The sequence below is a fragment of the Pseudorasbora parva genome, chromosome 1, assembly GCF_024679245.1.
Source record: "Pseudorasbora parva isolate DD20220531a chromosome 1, ASM2467924v1, whole genome shotgun sequence".
Lineage (NCBI taxonomy): Eukaryota > Metazoa > Chordata > Actinopteri > Cypriniformes > Gobionidae > Pseudorasbora > Pseudorasbora parva.
In genome coordinates, this window is record NC_090172.1 from 43,531,365 (window position 1) to 43,546,489 (window position 15,125).

General features: G+C 37.1%; 1 protein-coding gene across 3 annotated transcripts in view; it reads left to right on the forward strand.

Moving 5' to 3' along the window:
- Positions 1 to 15,125, forward strand: part of myo1ea (myosin IEa) — a 55,692-nt gene that overhangs the window by 29,709 nt on the left and 10,858 nt on the right. For all 3 annotated transcript variants that reach the window (XM_067441731.1, XM_067441740.1, XM_067441749.1), the window contains exons 5-19: positions 186 to 273; positions 3,184 to 3,273; positions 4,096 to 4,227; positions 5,406 to 5,540; positions 5,700 to 5,832; positions 7,459 to 7,655; positions 7,742 to 7,822; positions 8,258 to 8,344; positions 8,532 to 8,618; positions 9,537 to 9,704; positions 10,192 to 10,277; positions 12,137 to 12,218; positions 12,354 to 12,460; positions 13,810 to 13,908; positions 14,337 to 14,481. In XM_067441731.1, the coding sequence (XP_067297832.1) occupies positions 186 to 273; positions 3,184 to 3,273; positions 4,096 to 4,227; positions 5,406 to 5,540; positions 5,700 to 5,832; positions 7,459 to 7,655; positions 7,742 to 7,822; positions 8,258 to 8,344; positions 8,532 to 8,618; positions 9,537 to 9,704; positions 10,192 to 10,277; positions 12,137 to 12,218; positions 12,354 to 12,460; positions 13,810 to 13,908; positions 14,337 to 14,481 (1,717 nt within the window). The remainder of the gene's footprint in view (positions 1 to 185; positions 274 to 3,183; positions 3,274 to 4,095; positions 4,228 to 5,405; positions 5,541 to 5,699; positions 5,833 to 7,458; positions 7,656 to 7,741; positions 7,823 to 8,257; positions 8,345 to 8,531; positions 8,619 to 9,536; positions 9,705 to 10,191; positions 10,278 to 12,136; positions 12,219 to 12,353; positions 12,461 to 13,809; positions 13,909 to 14,336; positions 14,482 to 15,125) is intronic.

Here is a 15,125-nt window from a genome sequence, read left to right on the forward strand (position 1 = left end):
TGGCAACCTTGAGTCAGGGGGGAGGGGGAAGGGGGATAGTGATTGCAGTACCAGTGTTGGCCACAATCTTACATACACTTCCTTTCTAAAAATATTGAATAATTAAAATAACTTTATATTATTATTTATTCATTTATTTTACTGAATGAACTTATCGTTGTTATCTTTTTCTTTTTTCTTCACAGCGGTGAGAGCGGAGCAGGGAAGACAGTAGCAGCAAAGTACATCATGAGCTACATCTCCAAAGTTTCAGGTGGAGGTCCTAGAGTTCAGGTGGGTTGCACAGAACAAACTAACATTAAACTGTTTTAGATGTAGAGACACACTCAGGATCAGCATGAGGTGTGATCAAATAGAAAGAAAAAAAAACATAAGATGGCTTCGTTTTCCTGATGACTTTACTGAAACAGTTTATGACAGTAAATGTTAAACAAAAAGTTGGCCTTATCTGACATCATTCCTCTATAGCTCCGTTTCTTACGATATCTCTTTTATCCCCTAAATCCCACCAGCAGCCATCTGTCCCCCACAATCCCCCTCTGATCTATCCTGTGTCCCTCATGTGAGTGAGCTCAGAGTCAGAAGACTGACACTTGTTGATTGCTTTAATCTGACCGAATTAACCCTTTGCTGATGAGCATACACAATGGAGTCCAAAAGTCTAAGAACCCTTAGTGAAAATGCATGTATTATGCATAACATTTTGAGAGAAATTAGCATGAATTTTTGAATTTCAATAGTTTTTTCCTCTTTTTGTGTCAATGACAGCATACATTTGTTTAAAACCTGATGATCATGTTTTCCTGCATGATTCGAGAATGATCCAAAGAGAAACTTGAGCTTCACTAGAAGCTAGAACATGTGGACTTCTGTACATTTATCAGTCACAAATTTGCTTATTTGATTAGTGACCTAGAAATAATACAGAATCTGAAATATTTCATATTAAAGGTCCCGTTCTTCGCGATTCCATCTTTCAAACTTTAGTTAGTGTGTAATGTTGCTGTTAGAGCATAAATAATACCTGTAAAATTATAAAGCTCAAAGTTCAATGCCAAGCGAGATATTTTATTTAACAGAAGTTCCCTTTCAAAGCCTACAGTGAACGGCCGGTTTGGACTACAGCAGGAAGTGCAGGGATGTAATGACGTCACTAGAACCGTTTGTTGACTAACCCTCCGCCCACAAGAACACGCAAAATAGGGGGCGTGGTCTTGTTGCTCTCCCACGTGGAGAAGAGCGCGCATTCAGTGCTTGCATCTCCCCGCTATGGTAAGAGGCGGGACCTTTCCGGGCAAAGTGCGCTAAGCGCTGGCCCAATCACAACACGGGAAGCGCTGGCCCAATCAGAACTCGTTACGTGTTTCTGAAGGAGGGACCTCATAGAACAAGGAAATCATCAGGCCGTTTTTAGGACAGAGGAAACAGCGCTGTACAGATAAGTAAATTGTGTGAAAAATACTGTGTTTTTTTACACGCGAAACATGAACTCATGTTATATTGCACACTGTAAACATAATCAAAGCTTCGAAAACATGCAAAGAACAGGACCTTTAATAAAGAACTCAAAGACATCACATTATTGTTTCAGACAGATGCATTCAGTAGACATCACAAAAAGTGCTTTTACAAATCAAAACACAAAAATCATTCTTTATGAGTACCGTTGTCTATTCATCCAGGTAAAATTGATAAAAATGTGCTCCAAAATGTATGGGTCAGCACACACGTTTTTGAAGCTTTATTTTGTTTGTAATTATTAACATGGAATTAACATATTTGTTTAAATTAAATTCTAAATCTCTTTATTATAAATTTTCCAACTGTAATTTTTGGGAGCCATAATATCCATTGTGAAATGATTCCCTGTGGATTAAATATAAAGATTTGATGAAAAAAAAACAAACAGGCTGTGTCATGTGTTTTGATGGGTATGTTTGTTGGTATCTTCAACAAAGTAGAGTATTGTAGTATAACAGAAAGCCCCTCTGGTCTGTTTAGCCTTTGCTTTGTCTGAATCTGCGGATGTCACAGTGCCTCATGATCATATGACCATCACTGTTGTATGGCATCTTGATTTCTGTGATGTGATACTTATCATCCTCTTTCTTATTTTTTGTCTCCTTTTTCCACTATTTTTGTCTATCTCCATTTTTACTCTTGTGATCCATACAAGAGGTGGTAACATTTCTCTTAGTTCACACGCAAATTATCCACGTGTGTTTTTCCTGGTATTGCAAATGCAAACAAGCCCTCAGCCCTAATTTGTTTACATCAGAAATTGACTTTTTCCCCCCCTCCAAGTTCATCATTTTATTTTTGGGGTCTGCTAGAATCCAATTACATGATTTAAAGTTCAGAAAACATTTTTTTCTCATACCGTACATTGTTGCTGCACTTCTGGTCATCCTCTACCTGAAATGCTCTTTTTAGTGTCTTTTTTATTTTTTTGCCCCAGTCTCTGATTGGTTAACCGCTTAGAGTGTGTGTTATGCCCCTTACCATGCTCATTGATTCCTGTGGGGAATGAAGGCTGGCCCGTGTGGTCTGATCAAACAAATGAGCTACTGTAGCTCAAATTGCTCAAGAAGTTAATGCTGGTTTTGATAGAAAGGTGTCAGAATACACAGTGCATCGCAGTTTGTTGCGTATAGAGCTGCTGACCAGCCAGGGTTCCCATGTTGACCCTTGTCCACTGCCGAAAGCACCAACGGTGGGCACGTGAGCCCTGCCACAAAGCAAAACCGGTTCAGGGATAGTTTGAGGAGCACAACAACGAGTTTCAGGTATTGGCACGGCTTGTGCACATGCGGTTTGTGCACTATGTATGTTTGCCATATAATGAGATATGGTATTTTATTCTCCAGACGTCTGATATTATAAACAGTGATGGTTTTTGGATATCTCAGAACGTCTGCATCTGTCTGTCTGTCTCTTGGCTGTAACTAGACAATGCTGTGCAAATTCAATGTGGAATGCACATGTACCGATATTAATGTGTGTGTAGGATAGATGCAAGCCATTTAGGCCACTTTTTGGCATATGAGATGGACAGGTTTACCTCAATTCACCCTACAAACTGAATGTTACCTCATCTAGTCAGATCAGCATAGGTGCTGTATTTGTGATGAAATGTCAATGTAACTCTCAATCGCTCTCTTTTTCCTGTTTCTGTCTACACAGCATGTCAAAGACATCATTCTACAGTCCAACCCTCTTCTAGAGGCTTTCGGGAATGCTAAGACAGTGAGGAACAACAATTCCAGTCGATTTGTAAGCATCGTTCATCTTCCCATAAATGTATTTTATGGAAGAGAGCAGACAACAGATGTCTTGTGTTGGGCTGTATCTTGTCCTCAGGATCAATTTGAGAGGAACACAGTTGCTCTAGAACCAACAAAAACAGTGTGATCGTCCAGTTTAAATACAGAAAGAAGGAAAGAACAATGTTTTGCCTCTGCAATAATAACCATTGCTAAATATGATGTTATCATAAGGCTTTAACCTAAACTTTCCCTTAAAAATACTCATAGCATCCATTACAAAATATGTCATATATGCCACATTAACTTGCAGTTCTGCTGCATTATGCCCAGACATGTCTTGTGTTTGGGACGTGTGTATTTTTGTTGTAAGAAGAATGATTTAAAAGTGATACTAATGGATTATGTAGTGAAAAGGAGTGCATTTTGATGAGTTCAGGGATCTCATTGGTAATGTCGATACAGCTTTAAGTCTGGTAACTGTGGACAGATACAGCACACTTAAATGGACAGAGAGAGACACATAAATGTTAGTGAAGAGAGAGAGAGAGAGAGAGAGAGAGAGAGAGAGAGAGAGAGAGAGAGAGAGAGAGAGAGAGAGAGAGAGAGAGTGAGAGAGTGTGTGTGTGTGTGTGTGTGTGTGTGTGTGTGTGTGTGTGTGTGTGTGTGTGTGTGTGTGTGTGTGTGTGTGTGTGTGTGTGTGTGTCTGTGTCTGTGTGTCTGTGTGTGTGTGTCAAAGCACCCATCTCCTTTTCTTTCTGTTCTGGACTTATGTACGTCCACCTGCAGTATATCAGGCCTGTGCCTTTTTAACATTCATCTTCACTGACAGGGGAAATACTTTGAGATTCAGTTCAGTTCCGGTGGAGAGCCAGATGGTGGGAAAATCTCCAACTTCCTTTTGGAAAAATCGCGAGTGGTGATGAGGAATCCTGGAGAGAGGAGCTTCCACATCTTCTACCAGGTAAGAACTAGGACATGACGTGGGCTCCTTCCCTCAGAAAATGTCAATGTGACCGTCAGTAGTATAAAGTACACAACGTTATGAGGAAAAATTGAATGAATAACCACAGTAATATCCAGGAAGGGGAAGATGGAGCCATTTGGCTCTGAAAAGCAGGTCACGTTGCTCTGTGTGTACCACTTGAGCTCTTTGGAAGAGGTAGATTCTGTCTGACCTCCTCATAATGAGGTCTCCTCGCTGCAGTTTCTTCTTCACAAGTTTGGAGAGCTTGACTTTCTTATGGTTGAGCTATTTAGGACTTTTTGGGGTTTTTTGGTGTTTCTAATTATATAGACCATTTTGGCTCTGTACACTTTTAGAAAATAAGCTCTCTTACACTTTTCACACTCTCACTCGTTTTTTATTTTATTTTATTTGTCTGCTAACATTGTCCAGGAGAATTACAAATGTGTTTTCCAGAAAGTCATAAATTCCCACCAAAGTGTAATTTCCTCCATGTCTCATTTTGTTTTGTGTTTAATGGCTTTTTGTAGTGAAAATGACAGTGTTGGAAATTAAATTTTAAATAGCTTTTCGACTAAAATGGCTGACTTGCTATGCATTAGCTAGAACTTTTTATGTATACACATTATTAACTTTACACTAATATTCAAAAGTTTGGGGTTAGTAAGATTTGTTTTTATTTTTTGAAAGTGCGCATTAAAACTGCTTTTATTTGATCAAAAATGTTGAAAACAGTTGTGCTCCTCAATATCTTGTCTTTTTCAGAAATCTTTGATGAATAAGAAGTTCATTTATTTGAAATGGAAAACTTTTGTAAAAATTTTGATAAATGTAATGCACTCTTGCTGTATAAAAAATATGAATTTCTTCTGTTTTCTTTTTTTAAAACCTTTCTGAACCCAAACTTCTGATTGCTAGTATATGAATTGACAAAATTTAAACTTAAATGATACATAAAACCAATAATCTCCTCCCAGCTTACATCTCATATTTCATCTTGGGCATTGCAAAAAGTTCTACCGTGACCTTCACATAATTTTTTTTTAAAACCTGAAAAGTTAAAAAAAAAAGTTGAAAACTGTTGGTTTTAACTAAATCATTGGGACATAACATTTCTGAAGTTCAATTAACACACTTAATTAATTATAATAATAATATATAATTTCCCTTCATAGCTAATAGAGGGAGCCAGTGGAGACCAGAAAAGCAGTCTGGGTATCACAAACCTGGATTACTACACTTACCTCAACCAGTCAGGTTCCTACAAAGTTGACGATATTAACGACAAGCATGACTTCCAAGAAACCTTGGTAAGTATGATTTAGACAGCTTGGTATTTTGAGTTAGACTCTGTTGTCCTTGGAGTCTTACTTAGCTGTGAAGATTTTTACCTGTTCAAATATTACAACCATTTTCCATAGTGTTTTTGTAACTTCCCTCTCCTCTATCTTCTCTCTGTCCGACTGCAGCATGCCATGGATGTGATTGGTATCTCAGGGATGGACCGCGCCCTGGTGCTGCAAATTGTGGCTGGAATTCTTCACCTTGGGAACATCAATTTTAGAGAAGCAGGGAATTATGCTGCTGTAGAAAATGATGAGTGTATGTATCTAGACTCTTCAAAGTTTATCAGATAAAACTCTCTCAGTTTTGCGTAGCCCCTTGTTTTTGGTGTCCCCGTTTGAACTATGTGCTGCTGTAGATTTTTTCTGCATTAGCTCATGCCAAACTGTCTTGCCACACCAAATTACCCTAGAAAATCGAGCTCTGTTTATGGGCATGGTATCTGCATATTACATCACACACTAAAATTACACTGTGAAACTCTGAACTTCCAGCCCACCCCTCTATTTCCTCCTCCCCCCCCCCCCCCCTCTCTTTTTTCCGTCGTGTCTCAAAGCTCTCAGGTGGAGAAATGCACTTGAATGACAGAGGCTGTTTGCTGTGGCATAAAGCCATGCTGTGGTGGGAGCAGACGTAGCTAATCTGTGCCTTTCCTGTTCCCAGCCCCCCCAACCCCTCTTCCTGTCTGCCGCCAGCAGCTTTCACACATTTAGTGTCGGCTTGCCAATGTAAAAAGCACACATGGCATAAGTGCTCAGCTGCGCGCTTATGACAAAACCGTATGCTAAGAGCTCATTAGCTCTGGGAAGTGAATGCTATAGATAACATCTTCAACTTTAAATCCATAGATTTTTATGGAGGTCTTTGATTTACATCATGGTAGCGTTGAGAGCCTAAATCTTTTTGTAGTTGTGTTGTTTTGGGTTCTGTGCGCTCTGTTTTACCACACCCGTACATCTGAATAATGAGCCATACTTAAGCAGCATGACTGCATCACTATCAGGGCTGAATGAGGGCAGTTTCCTTTTTTAAGGAGGTGAGTCAGTGATGAGGCGGGGTTGCTCAGAAATGGAGTAAGGCTCAGAACTGTCAGTGACTTGTGTCTCACCCGTGCCTATTGTTGTGACTACACAGAAAGAAATGCGCATGAGTCATATTATATTTATGACATATTCTTTGTATTTCTTCAACTTTTTTTGAAAAAGGAATGTTATATGTTATTTTGTGTTATGTTATGTTATGTTATGTTATGTTATGTGTTATGCTTTATGTTGTTACGTTATGTTATGTTATGTTACGTTACGTTATATGTGTTTATGTTATGTTATATGTTATGCTGTTGCTACTGTTGGGGTCAGTTTAAAAATGTATATATATATATATATATATATATATATATATATATATATATATATATATATATATATATATATATATATATATATATATATATATATATATATATATATATATATGTGTATACTTTTATTCAGCAAGGATGCATTAAATGAATCAAAAATGACAGACATTTATAAATGTTACATACATTCTATGTCAAATAAATTATACATTTTCTTATAAAGCTTTCTATTAATCAATAAATCCTGAGAAAAATGTATCACATTTCCCACAAAAATATTAAGCAACTGTTTTGAGAATTGTTTTTTCAATAAGCAATTAGCATTTCTGAAGGATCATGTGACTCTAAAGACTTGAGTAATGGCTTCTGAGAATTCAGCTTTGCCATCACAAGAATAAAGCCTTATGAAAATTTAAAAAACTCTAGATCTTGCTGACCCCAAACGTTTGAACAGTCTAGTATATTATATATATAAAAGAACACTCTGTATGTAACTACCAAACTGTGCTCTCTCCTTCTTCTAGTTCTGGCATTTCCTTCCTTCCTGTTGGGTATCGATCAGCATCGTCTTAAAGAAAAACTCACCAGCCGTAAGATGGATGGCAAGTGGGGGGGGAAGTCAGAGTCCATAGACGTAACGCTGAACGTTGAACAGGCGTGTTTCACACGTGATGCTCTCTCCAAGGCTCTGCACTCTCGTGTTTTTGACTACCTGGTAGAGGTACAGGCCATATGCAATTACATCCCGTTTGAACACAGAAGTTACTAAAAGAAATAAGCACTGAATGAGTTCCTGTTTTTCTTTAGTCAATCAATAAAGCCATGGTTAAGGACCATCAGGAGCTGAACATTGGAGTACTGGATATCTATGGATTTGAGATTTTTCAGGTGAGTGTTTTTAAATATTTTTTTCTGGTCACTAATTACTAGCTATGCAGTCTACCTAATGAGATGAGATAACTGAATTCGAATCGTCTGGATTGGTTCCCCTCTCTTTTTGTAAACAGATAACATATTAATGAGCTTGACTAATCTGATAATCTCTTGGTTTAGCATCTGGTATTGAGACCATTAAGATAACTACCTGTGTTGCCTTCATAAGAAGGATAAAGCTGGATAACAGGGCTTTCAACCCATTTAATTTGATCCTGTGTTGCTCCAATTCCAGTTAACCACCGAAATGCAAAAGTCTTTAGCAGCAGCTGTGTATTTTTAAATGACATTGATAATAATATTGAACCATTGTTTGTGATATTTACATCTTATTTGTTTTCATTTGACTACTGGTATTTTATCTATCTGTCTTTTCTTTTGTGTTTCAAGAAAAATGGATTTGAACAGTTCTGTATCAACTTTGTGAATGAAAAGCTACAGCAGATTTTTATTGAGCTGACTCTGAAAGCTGAGCAGGTAACACTTCATTAGTCCCCTGTGCTTTTCTTTCATTAACATGGATCTTGAATAAGACTCTTGTCATTTTAAATCACACCTCTACCTTAGTCTAGCTCTAGCAGCACATGAAGTACTTCTGCTCCACCCTAGTATAGGAGCATTTTCATAATTTTTCTGTTCTTTTCTGTCTTTTTCCTCTCTTCAGGAGGAGTATGTACAGGAAGGGATCCGATGGACTCCTATTGAGTACTTCAACAATAAGATCGTCTGTGACCTCATTGAGAGTAAACTAGTACGTTTCGTCAACTGTATAAATCAAGCATCCATCTATTTCAAAAGCTAGATATTATCTGTCCTTGACAAGCGCACTTAAATCAATAAAACTTACATTAAAAGCGAAGAAGTTCAGATCCATATCCACACAAGCCTCCTTTCTCTTCCCATGACTTTGTCTAATGGCCTCAAAATGCTTGATATGCCTCCAAATTCAATTTGCTCCACTCACAGAGAGACTAGACACAAAGAGCCATGAAATTCACAACAAGGGAGAACCTTAACCATCCATGTCTGTCAGCATGTAAGAAAGCACTTCTGTGTCACTGCTAAAAGCTAATGCTTGACTGTGAGAAATGTACATCTGTTTTTCCTTCGTTGAACTCTGTGTGAATAGAGAGATGTCTGAATTTTCTCACAGGCGTGATTTCACCAAAGATTAATGTACAATAATTAATTGAAAAAGTCTGATTAAGCTTGAAAGGTCTGTGAATGTGGACAAAAATGCATTTTAGGCATGAATGTTTGTAAATTGAAATGTTTGTGTACTATAGTATGTGGATAAAATTTTACGTCCTGCAATGCAACATGCTATACATTAACTGAAACTATACTATATATACTACTGCTGCTACTGCTACTAATGAAAGATTTAATTTGCATTCCACAAAGGCAGATCAAGATGAATTTATATTTTGGCTCTGCTATCTCTTTGCTTGTTATCAAGGCTGCGTAAAACAATCAACTATCAACAATCAAGAAGAGCCTAAATAAAACCCTAAGAAAAAAATTAAACAAAAAGGAAGAGAAAATAAACTATTTCATTAAAAAATAATTAAATAAAATGACTAAAAGGATGTATCTCAAAATGATTTTTAAAAATAGGAATGCATTTCACAATATAAATGCTCTGTCATTTGTTTGTGTCCTTTCCCAGAATCCTTTAGGCATCATGAGTATACTGGACGATGTGTGCGCTACTATGCACGCGAAGGGTGAAGGTGCAGATCAGACGATGCTGCAGAAGCTCAGAATGCAGATTAACAACCACGAGCACTTTAACAGCTGGAACCAGGGCTTCATCATCCACCATTACGCTGGCAAGGTAATTATATCTCGCTGTGTCTCAAACATCTCTTTATCCCTCTTCTGTAGTGTTGTTAAATGTTTTCCTTTCTGTTTCTACTTTTGTGCCGAAGTTTCTAAATTTCATTGTCTCTTGCTGTTTCTTTCCTTCTCTCTCTTAGTCTCTTGTTTACTCTTTGTTGGCTTGAGGTAGTTCATTATGTGTGGTACCATTCGCATACCCCGTGTTCAATGAGGCGTGCTCTGAGGGGAGGCCCGTACACATCCTGCACCATTAGATTTATAAGCACATTTAACAGTCAATGGAAAACCCATGATAAAGAATTAAAAATAATATATATATATATATATTGTTTAACCCTGTTGTATATGCAAATACTGTAAGTCATTGATAGGTTGAACTGACTTTGATCTGAACATTAATTGGCTAAATCATACAATTGTTTGACTTTTTAACCCTGTCCAGAACACACGACGATTTAACAGTATTTTATTTGTCCCTTTAGGTGTCTTATGATGCAGAGGGTTTCTGTGAGAGAAACAGGGATGTGCTGTTCACGGACCTGATTGAGTTGATGCAGAGCAGTGAAATGTAAGTGTCAGTCTGCCATTATAACAACAGCCAGTCTCAAATCGCTCAACAGCTGCTTATAACAGACTCTCGGAGAGACCTCGGTTACTATGAGCATTTGAACATCTTAATATATGTAAATCATGGATATAATCAGGCCAGCTGAGGCCTATAACAGAAGTGTGCAGGAGATTAGCATTGTTTCTGAGTCCAAAAGGCCCTTCTATCTCTCAAGGGAGTAGGTCTGCAGAGCGTGCCCGTCACTCTTGTGTGCTCCTGGGCCTCTTTTGGGCCATAGAAGCCATCTGTGCAAACCTCCAGCAGCCCTTTGTGAAGCCTTTTTGGGGGTCTGCTTTCAGACGGCATTCAGACACGTGCTGCCGTGCATTTATACACACCACACACACATGCAGAGTTTGCAGGGGGACTTCCTTTGCACCAGCCAGCAGGTTCTATGCACAAAACAGAAGAAAGAGAAATCTTAGTTGTCAATTCAGTGACGAAGCAGGGCTTCCTGTCCATCTGCACAGATGTGATCCTACAGCTCCACCCCCACTGAGAGGAATCAGGAAAAAAAATTGTTTCTAGCCCTTATGGTTCAAAATTTATTGGAACACTTTCATATGGGGAACACATAATCACTATTAACCACGACTCTTGCCTCAATAGACTCCTAACAAGCGAACATGACACACGAGCATAGTCAAGCAGCATATATTAGGCTAGTTGTCGGCTAATGTCCGTCATGTGTGACTCGTGTGTTTTGAATAATGACTTGCACAGAGCGAGAGCGAGCACTCTTCTCACCATCAATAGTAGACACGCCCCTTACCTGCTGATTGGCTACAAGTTTGTTATTCCATTTGGCCCGTTTCCTTTTCTAAAACAGTTTTGAAATAAGACTTACCCCACCTTTAATATGTGCTTTATAAGCCAATATGCCAATATCCTAGTAATATTCATGCTAATAAGCAACTAGTTAATAGTGGGAATTGAACCCTAAAATAAAGTGTTAACAAAGTTATAAGCTTAAATGTAAGTGAAACTTTGTACAGTTGGTGGTGCTGGTGATTGAGTAAGAGACAACATTGCTGTGGTTATTGTTCAGACTCTCCTCTATCAATGTGCCAAATTTCATAACTTTTTTTGGTCTGCCATAAACCTCCTTAGCTGAAGAAGCAGAAAACTACTTGATAAAATACCCCTATTATTACAACAAGATACCCTTTTTACTAGCAGCTGGCATCAGGTACAAAATCTGTCCAGAGAGCACAATTTAGCTAAACAAGGAACTTTCTAAAATACTAATAGGGTTTATATAAATATTGAAACATGAGAATTCAAAGCATTTAGTTATATAAGCTCAGATTTTCCACATGCCAGTGTCCAGTATCTCTTAAAAATATTTTGTTTAATTTTTCTGTTTTTTTCAATTTCCAATACATTTTTAACAAAGGCAACACTGAATCCATTTTAGAGTTTTTATCTAAAACTTTAAAAACATTATATAGTTTTATAAATTGCTATTTTATATTAGAAATAGTTATTTGCCATGAAAATAGCCAAAGAAGCTGGCATGTTGTTAAAACACCAACCAACCAATCAATTGACAAGCTCAGTAAAAAGCTCATTCGGTAAGCAGTGAGGCTAAAGGATAGTGAGCACTAAAGATTCAAAACCACAAGTATTCAAACTCTTACCCTGTCCCAGTGATGATGATGTCCAAAGCAATGTGTGCTGTGGCCTGCAGGAATTCAAGTGACCCTGGTCTGCACTGGAGAAAAAACTAGCGATTAAAAACATTCCTGCTAGAGATTGTATTTCTTTATGCTGTGTTCTTCTTTCAAATCATACCTGATTGGTTTGATTCTCTTGTTTAGACCTTTCATCAGTGCCCTGTTCCCAGAAAACCTCAATGCTGAGAAAAAAGGCAGACCCACTACTGCAGGGAGTAAAATCAAGGTGAGTTGTGTCTCATCTGCAGGCTCTTTGCAGGTTCTCTATTAGACCTTAAATACTTTCTGTTTTTTTTTAATTGTGTTTTTTTGTATGCTACTTTAGCTTTTTTACATCCTCACTGTTTCTTTCTAATGGCAGAAACAAGCCAATGATCTGGTGAGCACCCTGATGAAGTGTACACCTCACTACATCCGCTGTATCAAACCCAATGAGACCAAAAAGCCCAAAGACTGGGAGGAGAGCAGGTGAGCGATTATGGTCAAGTTCAATCCACATTCATAAATTGTTGTCAGTGCTGTGTTACAATTATATAGGAAAATGATATTATAATGGTTATAATGGAGATTTCTTATTAAATTATTATATTTTCCGTTAAAGTGCACATTATCTATAACGTTAGTGGAAAAAAACAATACTTTGAGAGAAAACATCCTGAATAAGTAGCTTCTGCCTTTAATGAGGTTCTGCAGAAAATCACAGAGAAACTTTCTTAAATACAATTTTTGAAATCCAGGTTTTTTTTTTTTACACTACCATTCAAAAATGTACAGTTGGTCAGATTTTTTTAATGTCTTTGTCTTGATGCACCAAGAAAAAAACTGTAATATTTGTAAATATTAATATTTGCACTATAATACTTGTAAAATATTATTACAATATAAAATAACTTTTCTATTTTAATATATTTTTGTAATTTGTTCCTATGATGGCAAGGTTGAATTTTGAGCGGCCATTATTATGCTGCCTTCATATGCTATGAGAATGTTGTAGCCTACTTCCCACTGAATCGCATTCAAATTTTGACTTTAAGGGATGTTCATGTCCATTATTTTAACTAGAAAAGTAGTATTTATTTATGATAATTCCAATAGCACTTGAAGAATAGCACTTGAATATCACTCACCTTCAGTGTCACATGATGCTTCAGAAATCATTCTAATATGCTGATATTTCTTATTGTCAGTGTTGAAAACAGTTCAACATCATTCATTTAAAAATGATTTTGTAACATTGTAAATGGTTTTACTGTCGCTTTTGATCTACTTAATGAATCCTTGCTGAATAAAGGTATTCATTTCTCTCTCTCTCTCTCTCTCTCTCTCTCTCTCTCTCTCTCTCTCTCTCTCTCTCTCTCTCTCTCTCTCTCTCTCTCTCTCTCTCTCTCTCTCTCTCTCTCTCTCTCTCTCAAAATGATAAATGGATTCAGATTTTATTTCTCAGCATGGTTATTCTTTGTTCTGATGTTCTTTCATCTTTTTGTGTACTTTTTATGGCTTTTTTCCCTTTGACCATAGTTTTTTTAGTTAGTTAGTTTTTTTGGAATGAAATGTTCTTATCCGGCATGTTGTATTGTTCAGGCTCTAATGGTCTTCCTGTTATGAGGGCTTGTGAGCATTGTTCATGTTAGGCAGTATAATTAGCACACACACTTAATTCTCAAGATGTGTATCAATGAGATTTGCATTTACTTAAGAAAGGCTGATGGGGAAACCACCAGAAATGCCTTATTTGTCTATGAAATTTTAACAGATTGAGAAGAATTCCTGTGAAGGGTTTTTTTGAACCCCCCTTCTCTCTCTCTCTCTCTCTATAGAGTGAAGCACCAGGTGGAATACCTGGGTCTGAAAGAGAATATAAGAGTAAGGCGTGCTGGCTATGCTTACAGAAGAGTCTTCCGCAAGTTCTTGAACAGGTAAAGATGGATTTCAAAATAATATCTGGTCATATCTGGCATTACAATTTTTTCCTTTTCAATTTCTTTTTGACTATATTTTCACAAGGAGAAGGAAGAGAGATCTTTGAGTTGGTAGTGTAGTACTTGTGTGTTGAGACATTTTGGTCCCTCATGTGAAGTAACACCAGTTACTTCCCATGCTTCATTGAATTATTAACTTTACAAAAAGTAAAACCCTGAATCATCTTTTGGTGTGTTAATATTAAATCTCTTATTTATACATATTTATATGAATGTCTTATATATCCATTTACATAGGGCTCCACTTCAGAAGACTCTACTGAGCATTTTGTTCTGTTATGAATTTAAAATATGTAGTTTAATAAAATATGATTTGATTCTCCAATGGATGAAATCCTTCCTCAACTTTTCGCTCTGTGTTTCAGGTATGCTATTCTGACAAAGGAGTCGTGGCCAACATGGCGGGGGGATGAGAAGCAGGGTGTGCTGCATCTACTGCGCTCCGTAAACATGGACCAAGACCAGTATCAGCTAGGACATTCCAAAATCTTCATCAAAGCCCCTGAATCGGTAAGACCTGACACATTTGGACCAGCGGAAAAAAAATGTCATGCCCCAGGGGAGTGTCTGTTTTTAATCAATAAAAAGTTATCCTAACAAATTATAATACATTTAAAATGTTAAGATCCTTTGTCAGTCACACACCTTTTTTTTTATATTACAAAACTTCACATGACAGAATTTTGATGGTGGGAAAAACACATGCAAATTTGTCTGGCTCTCCCACATTCATTTCATTCATACAAATGAATGAAATGAACGGAACACTGGTAACACTTTACAATAAGATCTCCTTTGTTAACAGTAGTTAATGTATTAATTAACTAACAATGAGCAATACATTTGTTTCAGTATTTATTATCTTGGTTAATGTTTGTTATAAAAAATACAACTTTTCATTGTTCATGTTAGTTCACGGCATATTAACAAATGTTAACAAATACAACTTTTCATTTGAATAACTTTTTTTAAATTAACATGAGCTAAGATTAATAAGTGCTATAGAAGTATTGTTCATTTTAGTTCATCTTAAAGGTTTAGTTCACCCAAAAATGAAAATTCTGTCAATAAATACTTACCCTAATGTCATTCGACACACCGGTAAGACGATCATTTTCATCTTCGGAACACAAATGAAGAAATTTTTGTTGAAA